At 54.9% G+C, this 12,259-nt stretch overlaps 2 protein-coding genes across 7 annotated transcripts in view; one reads left to right on the forward strand and one right to left on the reverse strand.

The window, feature by feature from the left end:
• The window catches only part of PCNX2 (pecanex 2), a 288,682-nt gene extending 284,941 nt beyond the window's left edge, over nucleotides 1-3,741 (forward strand). For both annotated transcript variants that reach the window (XM_077894480.1, XM_077894481.1), the window contains 2 exons: nucleotides 1,186-1,634; nucleotides 2,838-3,741. In XM_077894480.1, coding sequence (XP_077750606.1) covers nucleotides 1,186-1,634; nucleotides 2,838-3,008 — 620 coding nt within the window. In that variant the 3' untranslated portion in view covers nucleotides 3,009-3,741. The remainder of the gene's footprint in view (nucleotides 1-1,185; nucleotides 1,635-2,837) is intronic.
• Nucleotides 3,742-8,150: 4,409 nt separating this feature from the next.
• The window catches only part of NTPCR (nucleoside-triphosphatase, cancer-related), a 28,763-nt gene continuing 24,654 nt past the window's right edge, over nucleotides 8,151-12,259 (reverse strand). For 4 of the 5 annotated variants that reach the window (XM_077894482.1, XM_077894486.1, XM_077894487.1 and 1 more), the window contains one exon: nucleotides 8,151-8,759. In XM_077894482.1, coding sequence (XP_077750608.1) covers nucleotides 8,542-8,759 — 218 coding nt within the window. In that variant the 3' untranslated portion in view covers nucleotides 8,151-8,541. The remainder of the gene's footprint in view (nucleotides 8,760-12,259) is intronic. The other variant, XM_077894483.1, reaches the window with a different exon arrangement.

Genomic DNA, 12,259 nt, shown 5'->3' on the forward strand with positions numbered 1-12,259 from the left:
GGAGGGCGCTGCCCACACTCATGCCAGCCCCGAGGGGGGCGCCCGGGTGACCCAGCAGGCGGGCGGGAGGCAGGAGAGGCCAGGTGGGGCACACCCGTGGTGAGGGGCACCCCGCTCCGCACTAAGGTCCACACGGGGCTGCAGGGGACCCCTGGGATCCCCATATTAACACGTTCCCTAAGGAGTCCTCTCTCATGTCACCTCTTGGGGCCTCCATAGACACACGTAAGTATTTTAGAATCACCAGATGCACAATTAATAATTTGGGTTGAGGTGGAACATGAGAAAATGCACGGGACCGTCCTCAGGGCGCCCACCCCTTCACCCCCTCTGCTTTTATTGAGTGAATGCCTAATTGTAGCAGCTTCGGGAGACATGTCGCTAAGGCAGCTGGTAGAACTGTGACGTCCGTCGCTGGTCGCTCCCTTCAAAGTTATAGTTTACAACTAGAGCCCAGTGATTACCGACGCTTAAGAGCTGGAGTGTTGCAGCAGCACACACGATCCTCCTCGTGCTCCTCTAAAGCCACAAGAGTAGGCTCCTCTCCCGGGGTGTGGGCAGGACCAAGTCCTTGGGGCAGCCCAAACCCTTCTGTCAAGAGCGGGTTGTCTTGCAAGCCTGGGCAAGGGCTGGGCCAGGAGGGGGCCTGTGGGGAGCAGCGGCCGCACAAGGGAGCTGGGCCGCATGTCAGGGCAGGCCTGGGCCTGGCCAGTTGCGTCCATGGGGGCCTGTGAGGGCTTCTTAAGATCTTGATTTTAAGGGAAAACTTTTGCAGAAAGCAAAGACTCAACCAGCATATGCCCCCCCCCCCCCCTACACATACACCTTTTTAAGGCAATTAAAATGATAAAAGCCTGCTGATCAGAGGAGCACAGGAACCAAGGTCCTGTGGCAGCAACCAGGTTCTGCTGCTGGTACATTCTGGGTCGCCTAGGTCTGGGGCTCCCAGGGAAGCAGGACTTGCATCAACTGCCCTGGCCACCCCTCCCTGTGACAGCATGTCCCACTTGCCTTGGGATGCCCTGGGGTCAAGCCCTTCAGTCCTTGGGGCCCCACTGGGGCCATCTCGGCCTTGACAATGGTGGATCAACCTGGGCTCCTAGGGCCCAGGCTGCCCGCCCCGCCGCACGGCCCGACGTTGGTAGGCACCTCTGCCATGGCAACCTGTTGTGCTTTCTTCTAAAGGCAGGAGGAAAGGCAGGAGTCAGTCTGTCCAGGCACATGGGGCATTAAGTCAAAGGCCAGCCGTGCTGAGCTCGTCCGGCCCGAACCTGGAAAGCCACCAGGCCTTCCTGCAGACGTCCACGTCGGTCCATGAGTTGGCCCAGCGGCTCTCGGGCAGCCGGCTCTCCCTCCACACCTCGGCCGCGTCCCTGCACTCGCAGCCCCCACCCGTCACCACCACAGGCCACCTGAGCGTCCGCGAACGGGCCGAGGCGCTGATCAGGTCCAGCCTGGGCTCGTCCACTAGCTCCACCCTGAGCTTCCTCTTCGGCAAGAGGAGCTTCTCGAGTGCTCTGGTCATTTCTGGACTGTCTGCCGCGGAGGGGGGCAACACCAGTGACACCCAGTCATCCAGCAGCGTCAACATCGTCATGGGCCCCTCGGCCAGGGCCACCAGCCAGGCCACACGGGTAAGCGGCTGGGTCGGCGGGCCGGGCAGGTGGGTGTCTGTCGGTGGACTCCCACGGCCCTGTCCACAGGGTTCCCAGGGTGACAGGCGGCAGGAAGTGCTAGACAGCGGGTGTTCTGGCCATGCTCAGAGGCAGATAAGATACACAGGACAAGTCCTGGAACTAGTGACGCCGGGGTGGGTGGTGCCGCAGAACACTGTCCCCTCAGCCCTGGGCTGGGGATGTGAGCAGGAATGTTCTCCACGCATCCACAGAGCAGGAGCAGGTCCTACTTCATCCCTTTTCCCATCACTCTGGCCTGGGGGGGAGGACAGGACACATGTCAGCAGGGGAGTTAGACCCTCACCGGGTCCTAGTGCCAGATTCGCTGCCCAGGTGCCCTCCTGCTCTTATGTATTTAAACATTAGAAAAAGAGAGGTTGAAGGACTTGCCCCACATAAACTGTTACTCCTCCAGAGCTCCAAGCCAGCTGATGTGAGAGGAGCACTTGAGCTTTGTCAGAGAAAAAGTGAGTAGGTAAATAGAGCCCCTGCCTGGCTCCGGCTCGGGGTTCGCTATCTGGAGGTGAACAAGGGGGGCCGCACCCACGGGGCAGCTCCCCAGGCCACACTAGTGGCCCCATGCAAGCAGCCCGCTGACTTCGGGAGCTTCAACTAGGTTTAGTTAGGTACATGGAAACACACCTCGCTCCGTGTTTTCACTTCCTCTGAAAAATGCACAAAACACACTTTTCTCCTACCGTCCCCCAATCTACTAAGATACCGTCTGTGGGTGTGCTTCTGGGATGCTGGCAAATTCTCTTTGCCTCAGGACAATAAGGTCCTCGGCAGTCTGTGCGCCCAGGATAAAAGGGCTTCTGTGTTCCTGTTTGGGCACAAACCTGCCGGACTTCGTGCTTCTGCCAGGAGCCAGTGCACTGGGCGGGGGCGGGGGGGGGACACGACACTGGCCGGAACCCAGGACACCCAGGCACACAGTGACCTCTTAGCCGAGGGCCCCGGTGCCCGGCATGTCCATATCCCCTGGGGAGGGGCCCCCGTGTCCAGAGCCCCCAGCCCAGCCAGCACTGTGGACCCGTGGCTTCCTTCCTTCGGGCCGAGGCCCCTGGACCCCCACACCTGCCCCCCGGGCCGGTTAGCTCAGGCCCCGCAGCGGCCCCACGGGTTCGCTGAGCCTCCCCGCTTCTCCTTTCTCTCTGGAAGCACTTCTCGGAGCCGTGTGAACCCACCGAGGCCACCGAGCTGGGGCAGCTTCGCGACGGCCTGGCCGAGGCCGCGGCAGAGAACGGGGGGCTGCTGTGCAGGAGGGCCAGCCAGGAGGACATGGGTCTGGACGACACGGCCTCGCAGCAGAGCGCGTCCGATGAGCTGTAGGGGCCGGGGCAGGGGCCGGCCAGGAGCCCCGGCTGGGGAGACTCGAGAGCTGCTGTGGAAACCAGTGCCTGCACCTCAGCTTCTCGAAGCAACTCTCCCGTGACGATACGACACCTGACAGCACACCTCCTTCCCCCGACACCGCTCCAAGCTGCCCCCGGAGCTCCCCGGCGTGGCTCGCACAACTTCCAGAATTTGCAAATTCTAACAAAAGCCATGTAATATCTTAAAAACAACTAGAGTAAGTAGAGCGCCTGAGTAACTCTTTCCTGCCCTGAAGAAAACTGCATGTTAACCAATTGGCATCTTACACATCACTGTCACCCACGTCCCAGAAACGGACAGCAGCACGTGTCCTACCATCCACTGGTCAAACACAGTAGGGTCAGTCCACGCCTAAGGGCAGCCTCAGCTTTTGTAGCATTTATGCAGGTGTGAAGTATAAACCAGTGGCAGCTTTACTCCAAGAAACGTGGTAGTGCATGCAGTCACGTCTAAAGTATCCTGTGGACACCCAGCGATGCTGGCGACCCAAGTACAGAAATCTAGTCCCCCGGGAGCCTGGAAGGCCATCGGACTCACTGACGCTCAACCGCCGTCAGGCGGGTTCCACGAGCCCGGTGGTCCTGTCCACGCGCAGAATGTCCCCTTGTTTTCCGAGCCAGGCAGTCCTTACCGTGCCACACAACACTCGCACACCCCTTTGTTTTTGGGATTAAAATGTTTACAGTCACTGCCGTGTGTGGAGTTCTGCTGTATCCTTGATTAAGAGAACGGCATTTACACAAGTTCTGGGACTTTCCCCACATGAAGGCTGTCACCGGGTAAAGCAGAAACCTGGCTTCTTGTGGATGTACGGGAGGGTGAAGGGGCCCGGAAACACAGTCTGGGGGGAACACCGTCACCGACGCGGGGAACTATCCCTTCTGGAAAGACGACAGTTAGAAATAGTCGTTTCCGAACTAGTCTGGCAAGGTTCTTCACGGTGCCTAGGCTTCAGGCGGGGAGGGCACGGCACAGAACTTCTTTCCCCTTGGAAGTAGATGGGAATGCTTTTATTTTTCTTTCAAACTAAGAATTGCCAATTAATAATAGGTGGGCTCTGTAGTCAGACACTGTACATTATTCTAAAATCAGCAATCCCTGGAGATGCAAAGTTGGTTATTATTAATTTAAATGCAGGTCTAACGAGCAGCTGATAGCAGCGCCCTGCAGTTCTCAGGCCGGCCGAACCACGCCTGGCCGGCAGCCCGTGCAATCTCCTTGGGCAACTTCACAGCCCAGCCCAAGCGCTGACTGGCCAGCTGTGAGCTGTGAGCTGTGAGCTGTGAGCTGTGAGCGTGGCCTCCCCACAAAGGGCATCTCTTTGAATCAAATCAGACAGATGACGACCAGCTGGCAGCACCCAGCCTGATGTGGGCTGACCACCCCCTTGGGCATCTGGAAGCAAGACATCCAGAAAGCCACTGTGTCCACAGAAAGTGGATCTTCTGACAGAGCTGGAAACCTGATAGGGAGAGAAACGGTAACACGAATGAGAAGCGCAAATGCTCCGGGCCCACGTCCTCCGCTAGAGACTCGGGAGCTGCTTCTCCACCCGCTGACCCGACCGCTCGTCCTGGTTCTCAGTGCAGAGCGAGCAGACGAGGATGGCTGTGGCTGTCAACAGTTAGGCCAAAGTTCTCTGATCTGGATGCAGGTCTGCATTGTCAGAGAGAGTAAAATCATCTTGGGCGTGCATGCTGGGAGTGCCTACACACACACGTGCAGGGATGTGTGTGCCCACAGAAGGGAAGATGGGATTGGATACGCTCCCGTGCCCTGCATGCCTGGCAGCAACGCAGTCACAGTTTTTCTCTACATTGTGGCACACAACCTTTATATTTACAATAAATGACCTTGATTGATTGATTTCGGAGACAGGGTGCATCCGTGCAGGGAGTGGGGAGGAGCAGAGAGAGGGGGAGAGAGAATCCCAAGCAGACTATGTGCTGAGCACAGGGCCTCAGAACCTGACGCTGGGCTCAATCCCACAACCATGAGCTCACGACCCAGGCTGAAACCAAGAGTTGGATGCTTAACTGACTGAGCCACCCAGGTGCCCCAATAGACACAAACTTGTTCATCTGACCTTCAGCCAGTCAGCTGTCTATCAGAGTATTTCTAGCAAAAGACTGGATTAGCCTCCATTTAAGAAAATATTCCTAAGGTGACATCTCATGCTGGAGTTATTTAAACGTGCTGCCAGCATACAACCACAGGGTTATTTTTTGCATTTGGACACTGAACAAAATTGTTTCTCCTCTAAAAATGATCTAAAAACTGTAGTGGTTGGTTTTATATAAATCATGTGGCTAATCTGGCATTATTGATTCTAAATTTTGCACTGTGTCTTGAAACCATCTGTCTGGCAAGTAGTTTCTAAAATCATTTGAGGCTCCAGCTTCTCCTTGCCCCAAGTGTGTGCAACGCGAAGACCCCTGTTTACTCAGCCCTTTAGGCCTCCTCCACCGCTGGGGGTTTTGTCTAAGTCATTACACTCCAGGGACATGGCACCTGCCATCAGCATGCACGTGTATGCACACAAGCACATGCACACGTGTGTGATCTTTCCAGACACAACCTTCATGAACTCCAAGACAGGAAGAGAAAGAGGAAGGCCCATTCCACTTTTTCTGGGCCACCATGGCCCCCCACCCTGCGCTTGAGGACTTGAGGGCTGGGAATGGAGTAAGCCGCTCAACAGCAACTGTACTGGCAGCCACGTACATCAGCCACAACAGCCAGATGACAGTCGATGAATTTGAAAACTTGTCCATCCCTGTACATGTACATTCAGAGGCAAAAAGAAATTGTTTTTTTTTTTTAAATGTGTGTGTTAAGTGGCTGGTGGTACAATCTACTCCGGGAGGAAGAGGAAGGATTTGGTGAACTCATTCTCCAAATCAGTTCTGCTCTGTCCCATCCAGCCATGTTATTCCAGCTTAAATTCGTCATCCAGCCATACGTACATCCATTTCGTGCTTTTCAAAGTGAATTCTTCCAAGTCTGGCCTCAGACCCAGGGGTCTGTTAGGTGTCTGGGTTTGCTTGCAGAGTAGCCATTTCAAGCTCAGGAGTAAATGAGAACTCCTGATGCCAGCCTGTCCTTGCCACCGCACCCCTCCCGGCCCGAAGGGAGCAGCGCAGATGGGGGGGCGCACTTGGCTCCTCCTCTGGTCCTGGCCTGCTCAGTAGGCAGGCCTCAAACGGTGCTCTCCCTCAAATGGTGCCCTGCCTCTGAGTCTCTCCCTCCTTTAAGCCTCAGCAGAATGCCCTTTCTACAGGCTGCGCATGCGGGGCCCTGAGTCAGAGTCACTTGTGAATTCATCCTATCCCATATGACAGAGTAGGGGGCTTACGCAGCAAACACTTATTTCTCATGGTTCTGGAGGCACCAGCAGATTCCAGGCCTGCTTCCGGGTTCACTGACAGCCAGCTTCTGGCCGTGACGTCACAAGGCAGAGGGGAGAGAGCTCTCCGGGGTCTCTTCCATTCATGAGGGGTCCACCCTCAAGACCGAATCACCTCCCAAAGGCCTCTTCACACCATCACACGGGGGGTTAGAGTTTAACACATGAATTTATGGGGGATACAAACATTCAGACCGTAACATTATCCTTTTTAGGTTTCATTTCTTAAAATACAGGAATTGCACTGAGTATCTTCACACATGCCCCTGATCATCCTGTTTGACAAAGTAATACAGTAATTACTTAAGGACTGTGCGGTAGCTAACACGCCATGCTCTTCCATCTGATAGCTGCTAGTTTATTGCAGCTAAATGTCAACTCTGATATCTGGGGGTGCATGATGCCCTGAAAAGGAGGAGAACACCAACAGGAATACAGTGGGACAGAGGAGGAGCATGGGCTCTGGAGCACAGGGACTTGGTTCAAACTCTCTGCCAGTAAAGGCATGTTTCTTTACCACTGAAGAGAGAGTATGCAGCAGCTCCCAGCCCCTACGTGCTGGGGGCCACCCCGAGTCTGTTTGGCACAGCGGACATCTCCAAGGGGCTGTAACCCTGGAGGGCCAGTGAAGGCTCCGTCTGATGGGCTCCATCAGCTAGGGCAGACCAGCTGCTCCAGGTCTGGGGCTGGGTCTGTCTCTGTGGCACATGGGTGACACTTACTCAGCCTGTCCTGTTTCCTGAGTTCACCTGAGGCCAAGTGGGGCTCTTCAGCACCATGGAGTTGAATAAGTAGGTTTGATGCAGGGGCCGGGCTCCCAGACCACACCTGTATGCAGTGCTCCTTCAGTCCCAGGGGACCCGTCAGATATCATGAGCTCAGTCTCCCTGAACCACCCAATTGGGCCCAGACAGTGAGAGAGACGCCTTCTTCTGCATATTGGACCAGGCACCCTTCCTATTAGTTCACCGTCTAGTAGGCCTTTCAGATGGCATCCCTCTAAAGCTTAGCAAATCCACACCAAGCTTCAGGAGGCTCCCTTGGGGAAAAGCACTGAGGAAAGCATGCTCACCAAAAAGCCCGTAATAGGCTACCAACCATCGTCTTGGCTCAGGGACGCAGGTGCTTCCTGCACAATGCAGTGTGCCCAGTGCCCAGGGCACCTTGCTCCACACGCCTAGACTGGGCCGTGATTACAGACAGGGGCACAGCCTGGCATGAATGCTAAAGGCTAGCTGCTAAAATATCCTGGAAATTCATAGATCTTTACCAAAAATGACCTGAAAGCACTGTACTGATTATCACTACAGTACCATCAACCACTCAGAGGGCAGTGCTTACCCTTCATGGATTCTGGGGTTTCTGCAATTTTGTCAGCACTTGCCCTGCTGGGGGCAGAGGGTGATCTTTGTCCCATTACTGACAGCCCCTGCCCCTAGCCCCAGGCCCACTCTGGGGATCACACAGATGGCCGTTGATGGCGTCCTCCCATGCTGCGGCACTGCCCTCCTTTGACACTCATTTCCCACTTTTTCTCGGACTCAGGACACAGAACGGTTTAAGGCCATGTCTAAGTTGATTTGGCGAAAGTGGGGGGCTCTGACCTGAACCCCCAGGCCTAAGCCTGCGGAGTACCGCACACTGTCAACATCTCTCACGACTCTACGCCCCTCCCACACAGGGCTCACATGTTTGCAACCACATTTAGTTGTATTTTATTAAGCAATAAGCAATCAAATAAACAATGAGACGGGTGGGGAGGACCTCACATGGCTTTTCTCTGAAGTAACCAGTTTTAAGCTAAAGCTGCACCTGGAGAGGGCTTTAATTTTCATTATGTGCAGAACTGATTAGATAGCGAACGCTCCCCTCCCCCTTCCCCAGAACACCCTTATAAACTTCAGTGGGGGCAAGTTCCATCTAATACTCTGAAAACCATTTCTCATTTCATGATCTACCAAAATCATACGCACAACTGCAAGAGGAAATAAACAGAAACCTCTCCACATAAATAAAGCGCGGTGGACTGTTCATCTTGTCGCGCCAATCCAGCATTTGGGCTAATTTGATCTTTTAAACATTTTATGGAAAACAGCTGTCAGGCTTTCTCTGGAAAAGCCCATAAGGTTTCATAAGCCTGAAGGCATGAATCCTTGACAGGCAGGGCACTGATGAGGCTTGGTGTGAACCAGCGCATCCTGAAGTGCACGAAACAGGAACACAAACCATCTTCACTTGCTGCTGCTTTGCACACACGTCACAATATCTGGCAAAAGGTGGTTTCTGTTTTCCTTGGTGACCTGTGGGAAGAAGCAAGAGAGCAGGCTTCACAGTTCTTTCCTTCTCTTCAAACCTCAATAGGCAATATTCTCCAGGAAGAGCCTGGAAGGCCTGGAGGGGGCGAGGCAGGTTTCATGACTGAGGGAGGGAGCCCCGCTCCAGAGCACTCTGAAGACAGGACAGGTCTGGTGGAGTCCCACCCCAGCTTCTGCGAAGGGACAGCTCAAGCAGTGGAGGAAGTTTGCGGACTAGTTTTCACAATAGGCTGTGAACTGAGATGGGACATCGCCCCCGCCCCCGTGTGACCTGAACAGAAGTGACTGCCTGGAACAGCCTACGAGGGCCTGACCGGCAGCAGCCACGCAAGGCCACAAGTCCCACCCCTGAATTCAGGGGAGTCCCAAAGGCCAGTCATCTCCTCATCTCTGCACAAACTTAGAAAAACGGAGTGTGGCGAGGAGCCCCTGCCATGGGTCAACGCCACATCTGAAGGATGGAGCAGCTGAGCCCAGGGAAGTGCAGGGACATCTTGAGATCTCAGAGGTAGCTGGGGACGCAGCATAGACTACAACTAGGTCTCCAGACTCCAGGAGTGTTCTCTGTAATTCCTACCCTCACACAAAGTAACCAAAAGTTTATTCAAGCTTTACCGGGTGATCTGTTTTTCTCCCTCTCCTGTACTAGTACAGTCCCGACGAGTACAAGGAAAGCATTCAGATGCCACCTGGGCGTTTGGATGGTGGGCAGTCCCCCAAGTAAGGGCGGGGCCACCCCTTCAGCCATCACCAGGGCCTTCCTGCTTGGCCACCGCCACATTCATTCAACACTGATAGGGCGTCAACCAGAACCGAGCAAGGTGCCAGGGACTGAGAGAGGAGTCCGAGAAGGACCCTGGCCTCATGGAGCTTGCAGAGCAGAACAGAGGGACAGATGTGGGACAGGGAGAGCACTGACCGTAAAGGGTCTGGGAGACAAAGTCTGGAGAGGCGTGTGGGAGATGGGGCAGGATGGGGTGAGGAAAGGCTTCCAGGGCGGTTATGCCCGAAGGTCACCCAGACAGGGAAGGACCCAGGCACAGAATCATGGTAAGAGAAAGTGAGTGCACCTCCAGTCAGTGGTCAGTGCAGGCGGCCCTGAGGGGAGAGATGGGCCTGCCCGCTGTGGACTCCACACCTGCCTGGCACCCTGGTGCACAGCAGGTGCCGGATGGATGTCTGATGAGGAGATGCACAGGGGGCTTCACCTCATGGCTCCTCTGCATCCACCCACCCTCCTCCTAAGAGCACCCCTGACTCCCTTCTGGGAAAGGACAGTCTAGGAAACTAGCTCTCAGCCCAGGAGTGCAGGCTGGGCCCTGGAGATCCGGAGCACCTGAATCCTGAAAGGAGAGAGCTGAAGAGCAAACGGCTGGGGCCACACCCCCTAGCAGTAAGTCCAAGGACACGGTGCACCTGTCCTCACCCCATCCCTTCCCTTGCAGTTCTGGTCCCTGGACGTGAGGACCTTCAGCTTCTCCTCAGCTTCATGAGAAACTGCCACACAGCCTTGCAAGGTTTTTTGTTGCTGTGTTTGCTCAAATTAGCTAACATCCCCTTCTGCTGTTTGATGTCAGGGGAGTGTGCTAACGTGGAGGGAGGAGAGGGGGTGGTGGGTGGGTGTCAGCGGTGGTGGGAACTCCCGTGGTTCACAGGGCCCCTAGTTCCCGTTCCTGCACTCTGACTTCACCGGGAATGACACCAGGCTTCGCCCCCAGGGTCTGTTTACTGTGTGCCTCCAAGGGAGGGTCCCCAGATGAGGGGCATCTGGGGCCACTTCCTCTCCCCAAGCTCATCACTTCCTCCAGAAATGTAACATTCACGAAGGGGGAAGCATGGAACTGGCGGAAGAGGAAGGTGGAGGAAAGGAAGGGGACACTCTGACTTGAGGGGAGGAATGCACTCCCGCTTCGCCAGGGTGAGCGAGGAGGAGGAGCACGGATGCACCGCACCCTCAGGACAACACAGCGGGGACCACCCCTGAGCCCCATTCCTCCATCCTGCCAATAAAAGGAGTGCCAGCAGGTCTGGGGTGTCTGGCTTCTCCAGGACTGTGGCTGTGCAGGTGTAAAGGAGAGCTGCTTGAAGACCTCTGCGGGCGGGAAGAGAATCCGCAGCCTGCGGGGACAGATTCCGAGGGGTCATCGCTGAAGCTCCATCTCTGCTCGGCAAACCCCCAAGCCTTCCAGCAGAATGGGGGGTAGGGTATGGAGGGGAAGACTAAGGAAAGGAGTTCATAGGCGTGGGGCTGCCGAGCTCCTACAAAAGAGTCCCAAGCAGTGCTGTGTGCGGTGTTCTTGGGGGGGAAACGCCCCGCCCTCTCCATTGGCACGATGACTCAACGACTGTGGGGAGACCCTGGTCTCAGGACCCAGCTGCAAAGCCCCACCTCACCTCGTTTCAACTTCCTGGGGACCAGACGGTGAGACATGCCTCCTCTGTCACCAGGGCCGTGGGTGAGCCCCCCAGTCCACACCCCCCCTCTGCCAGGACAGGGGCAGCAGCGGGTATCCCACACGCTCAGGGAGCTCACCGTGCCTTGGTTCCATAGACAAAATAAAAACTGGAAAAGATACATTTTGGGGATGTTTTCAAGTTAAAACTTAATGCAAAACGACATGAATATTTGGCTCTCCCGCTCTGATTTCCCTAAGAGGATTTCTGAGAATTCTGCAGTAAGAGGTGCTCAGTTATGATGCTCCTTGTCCAGTGAAGCCAAGCTCTCAAAAGCGAGTACAGGCAGAGCATTGCCTGTGGACCTCGGGGCCTGCCCTGCACGCACAACCTCCCTCTTAGAGTCAACCACTAGGATTTGGTTACAAAGTCCTTCCCGAGAGGCTGGCTAGGAGGGGGCCTGGGTATGGAAGAGAACAAGGTGAGGAGGGCCCAGGAAGGAAGGAAGTTGCCCACCCTCCTCTGTATGTTGTGGCCTCCACAGAGAGTGAAATCAGAGCCCCTGCCTGGCCCAGGGGCCCCTGGTGACTTGGTGATTAGAGCCTGACTTCCATGGGGACAGGGACATCCCATTCATCCTATGCCTGGCACATGGATGCTCAGTAAATGTTTATTAAATTCTAAGCTGGGAGGGTCTTTGAAATATAGTCGAGTAAAGACTGACCATCTCATACAGCCAAGTTGCTCTGTGCTGCCTGCAGGGGCCACCAAAGGCCTGAGAGTTCCTAGTCAACAACCCAAACACCAGGAATCAGGGAAGCTGTGAATATTGGACACAGAGACAGGAAGGAAAAAATGCCCCTAAGTGCATATACACTACATGCAAGAAAGCAAAACAAGACCACACATTTTCCTGAAACTGTGGGAAGGATACTGACAAGTTCCTAGTAATCACAGGATTAGAGAAAGAAATCTGACAACACCGTTACTGTAAGTTAACACATACCAAAACATTACTAGTTTGTTTCATGCTGTGTCTCTATTTTATTAAACCTAAAAATATGGTTATTCCTGAACCCATCTCTCTAGCT

The sequence above is a fragment of the Canis aureus genome, chromosome 4 (genome assembly GCF_053574225.1).
Source record: "Canis aureus isolate CA01 chromosome 4, VMU_Caureus_v.1.0, whole genome shotgun sequence".
NCBI lineage: Eukaryota > Metazoa > Chordata > Mammalia > Carnivora > Canidae > Canis > Canis aureus.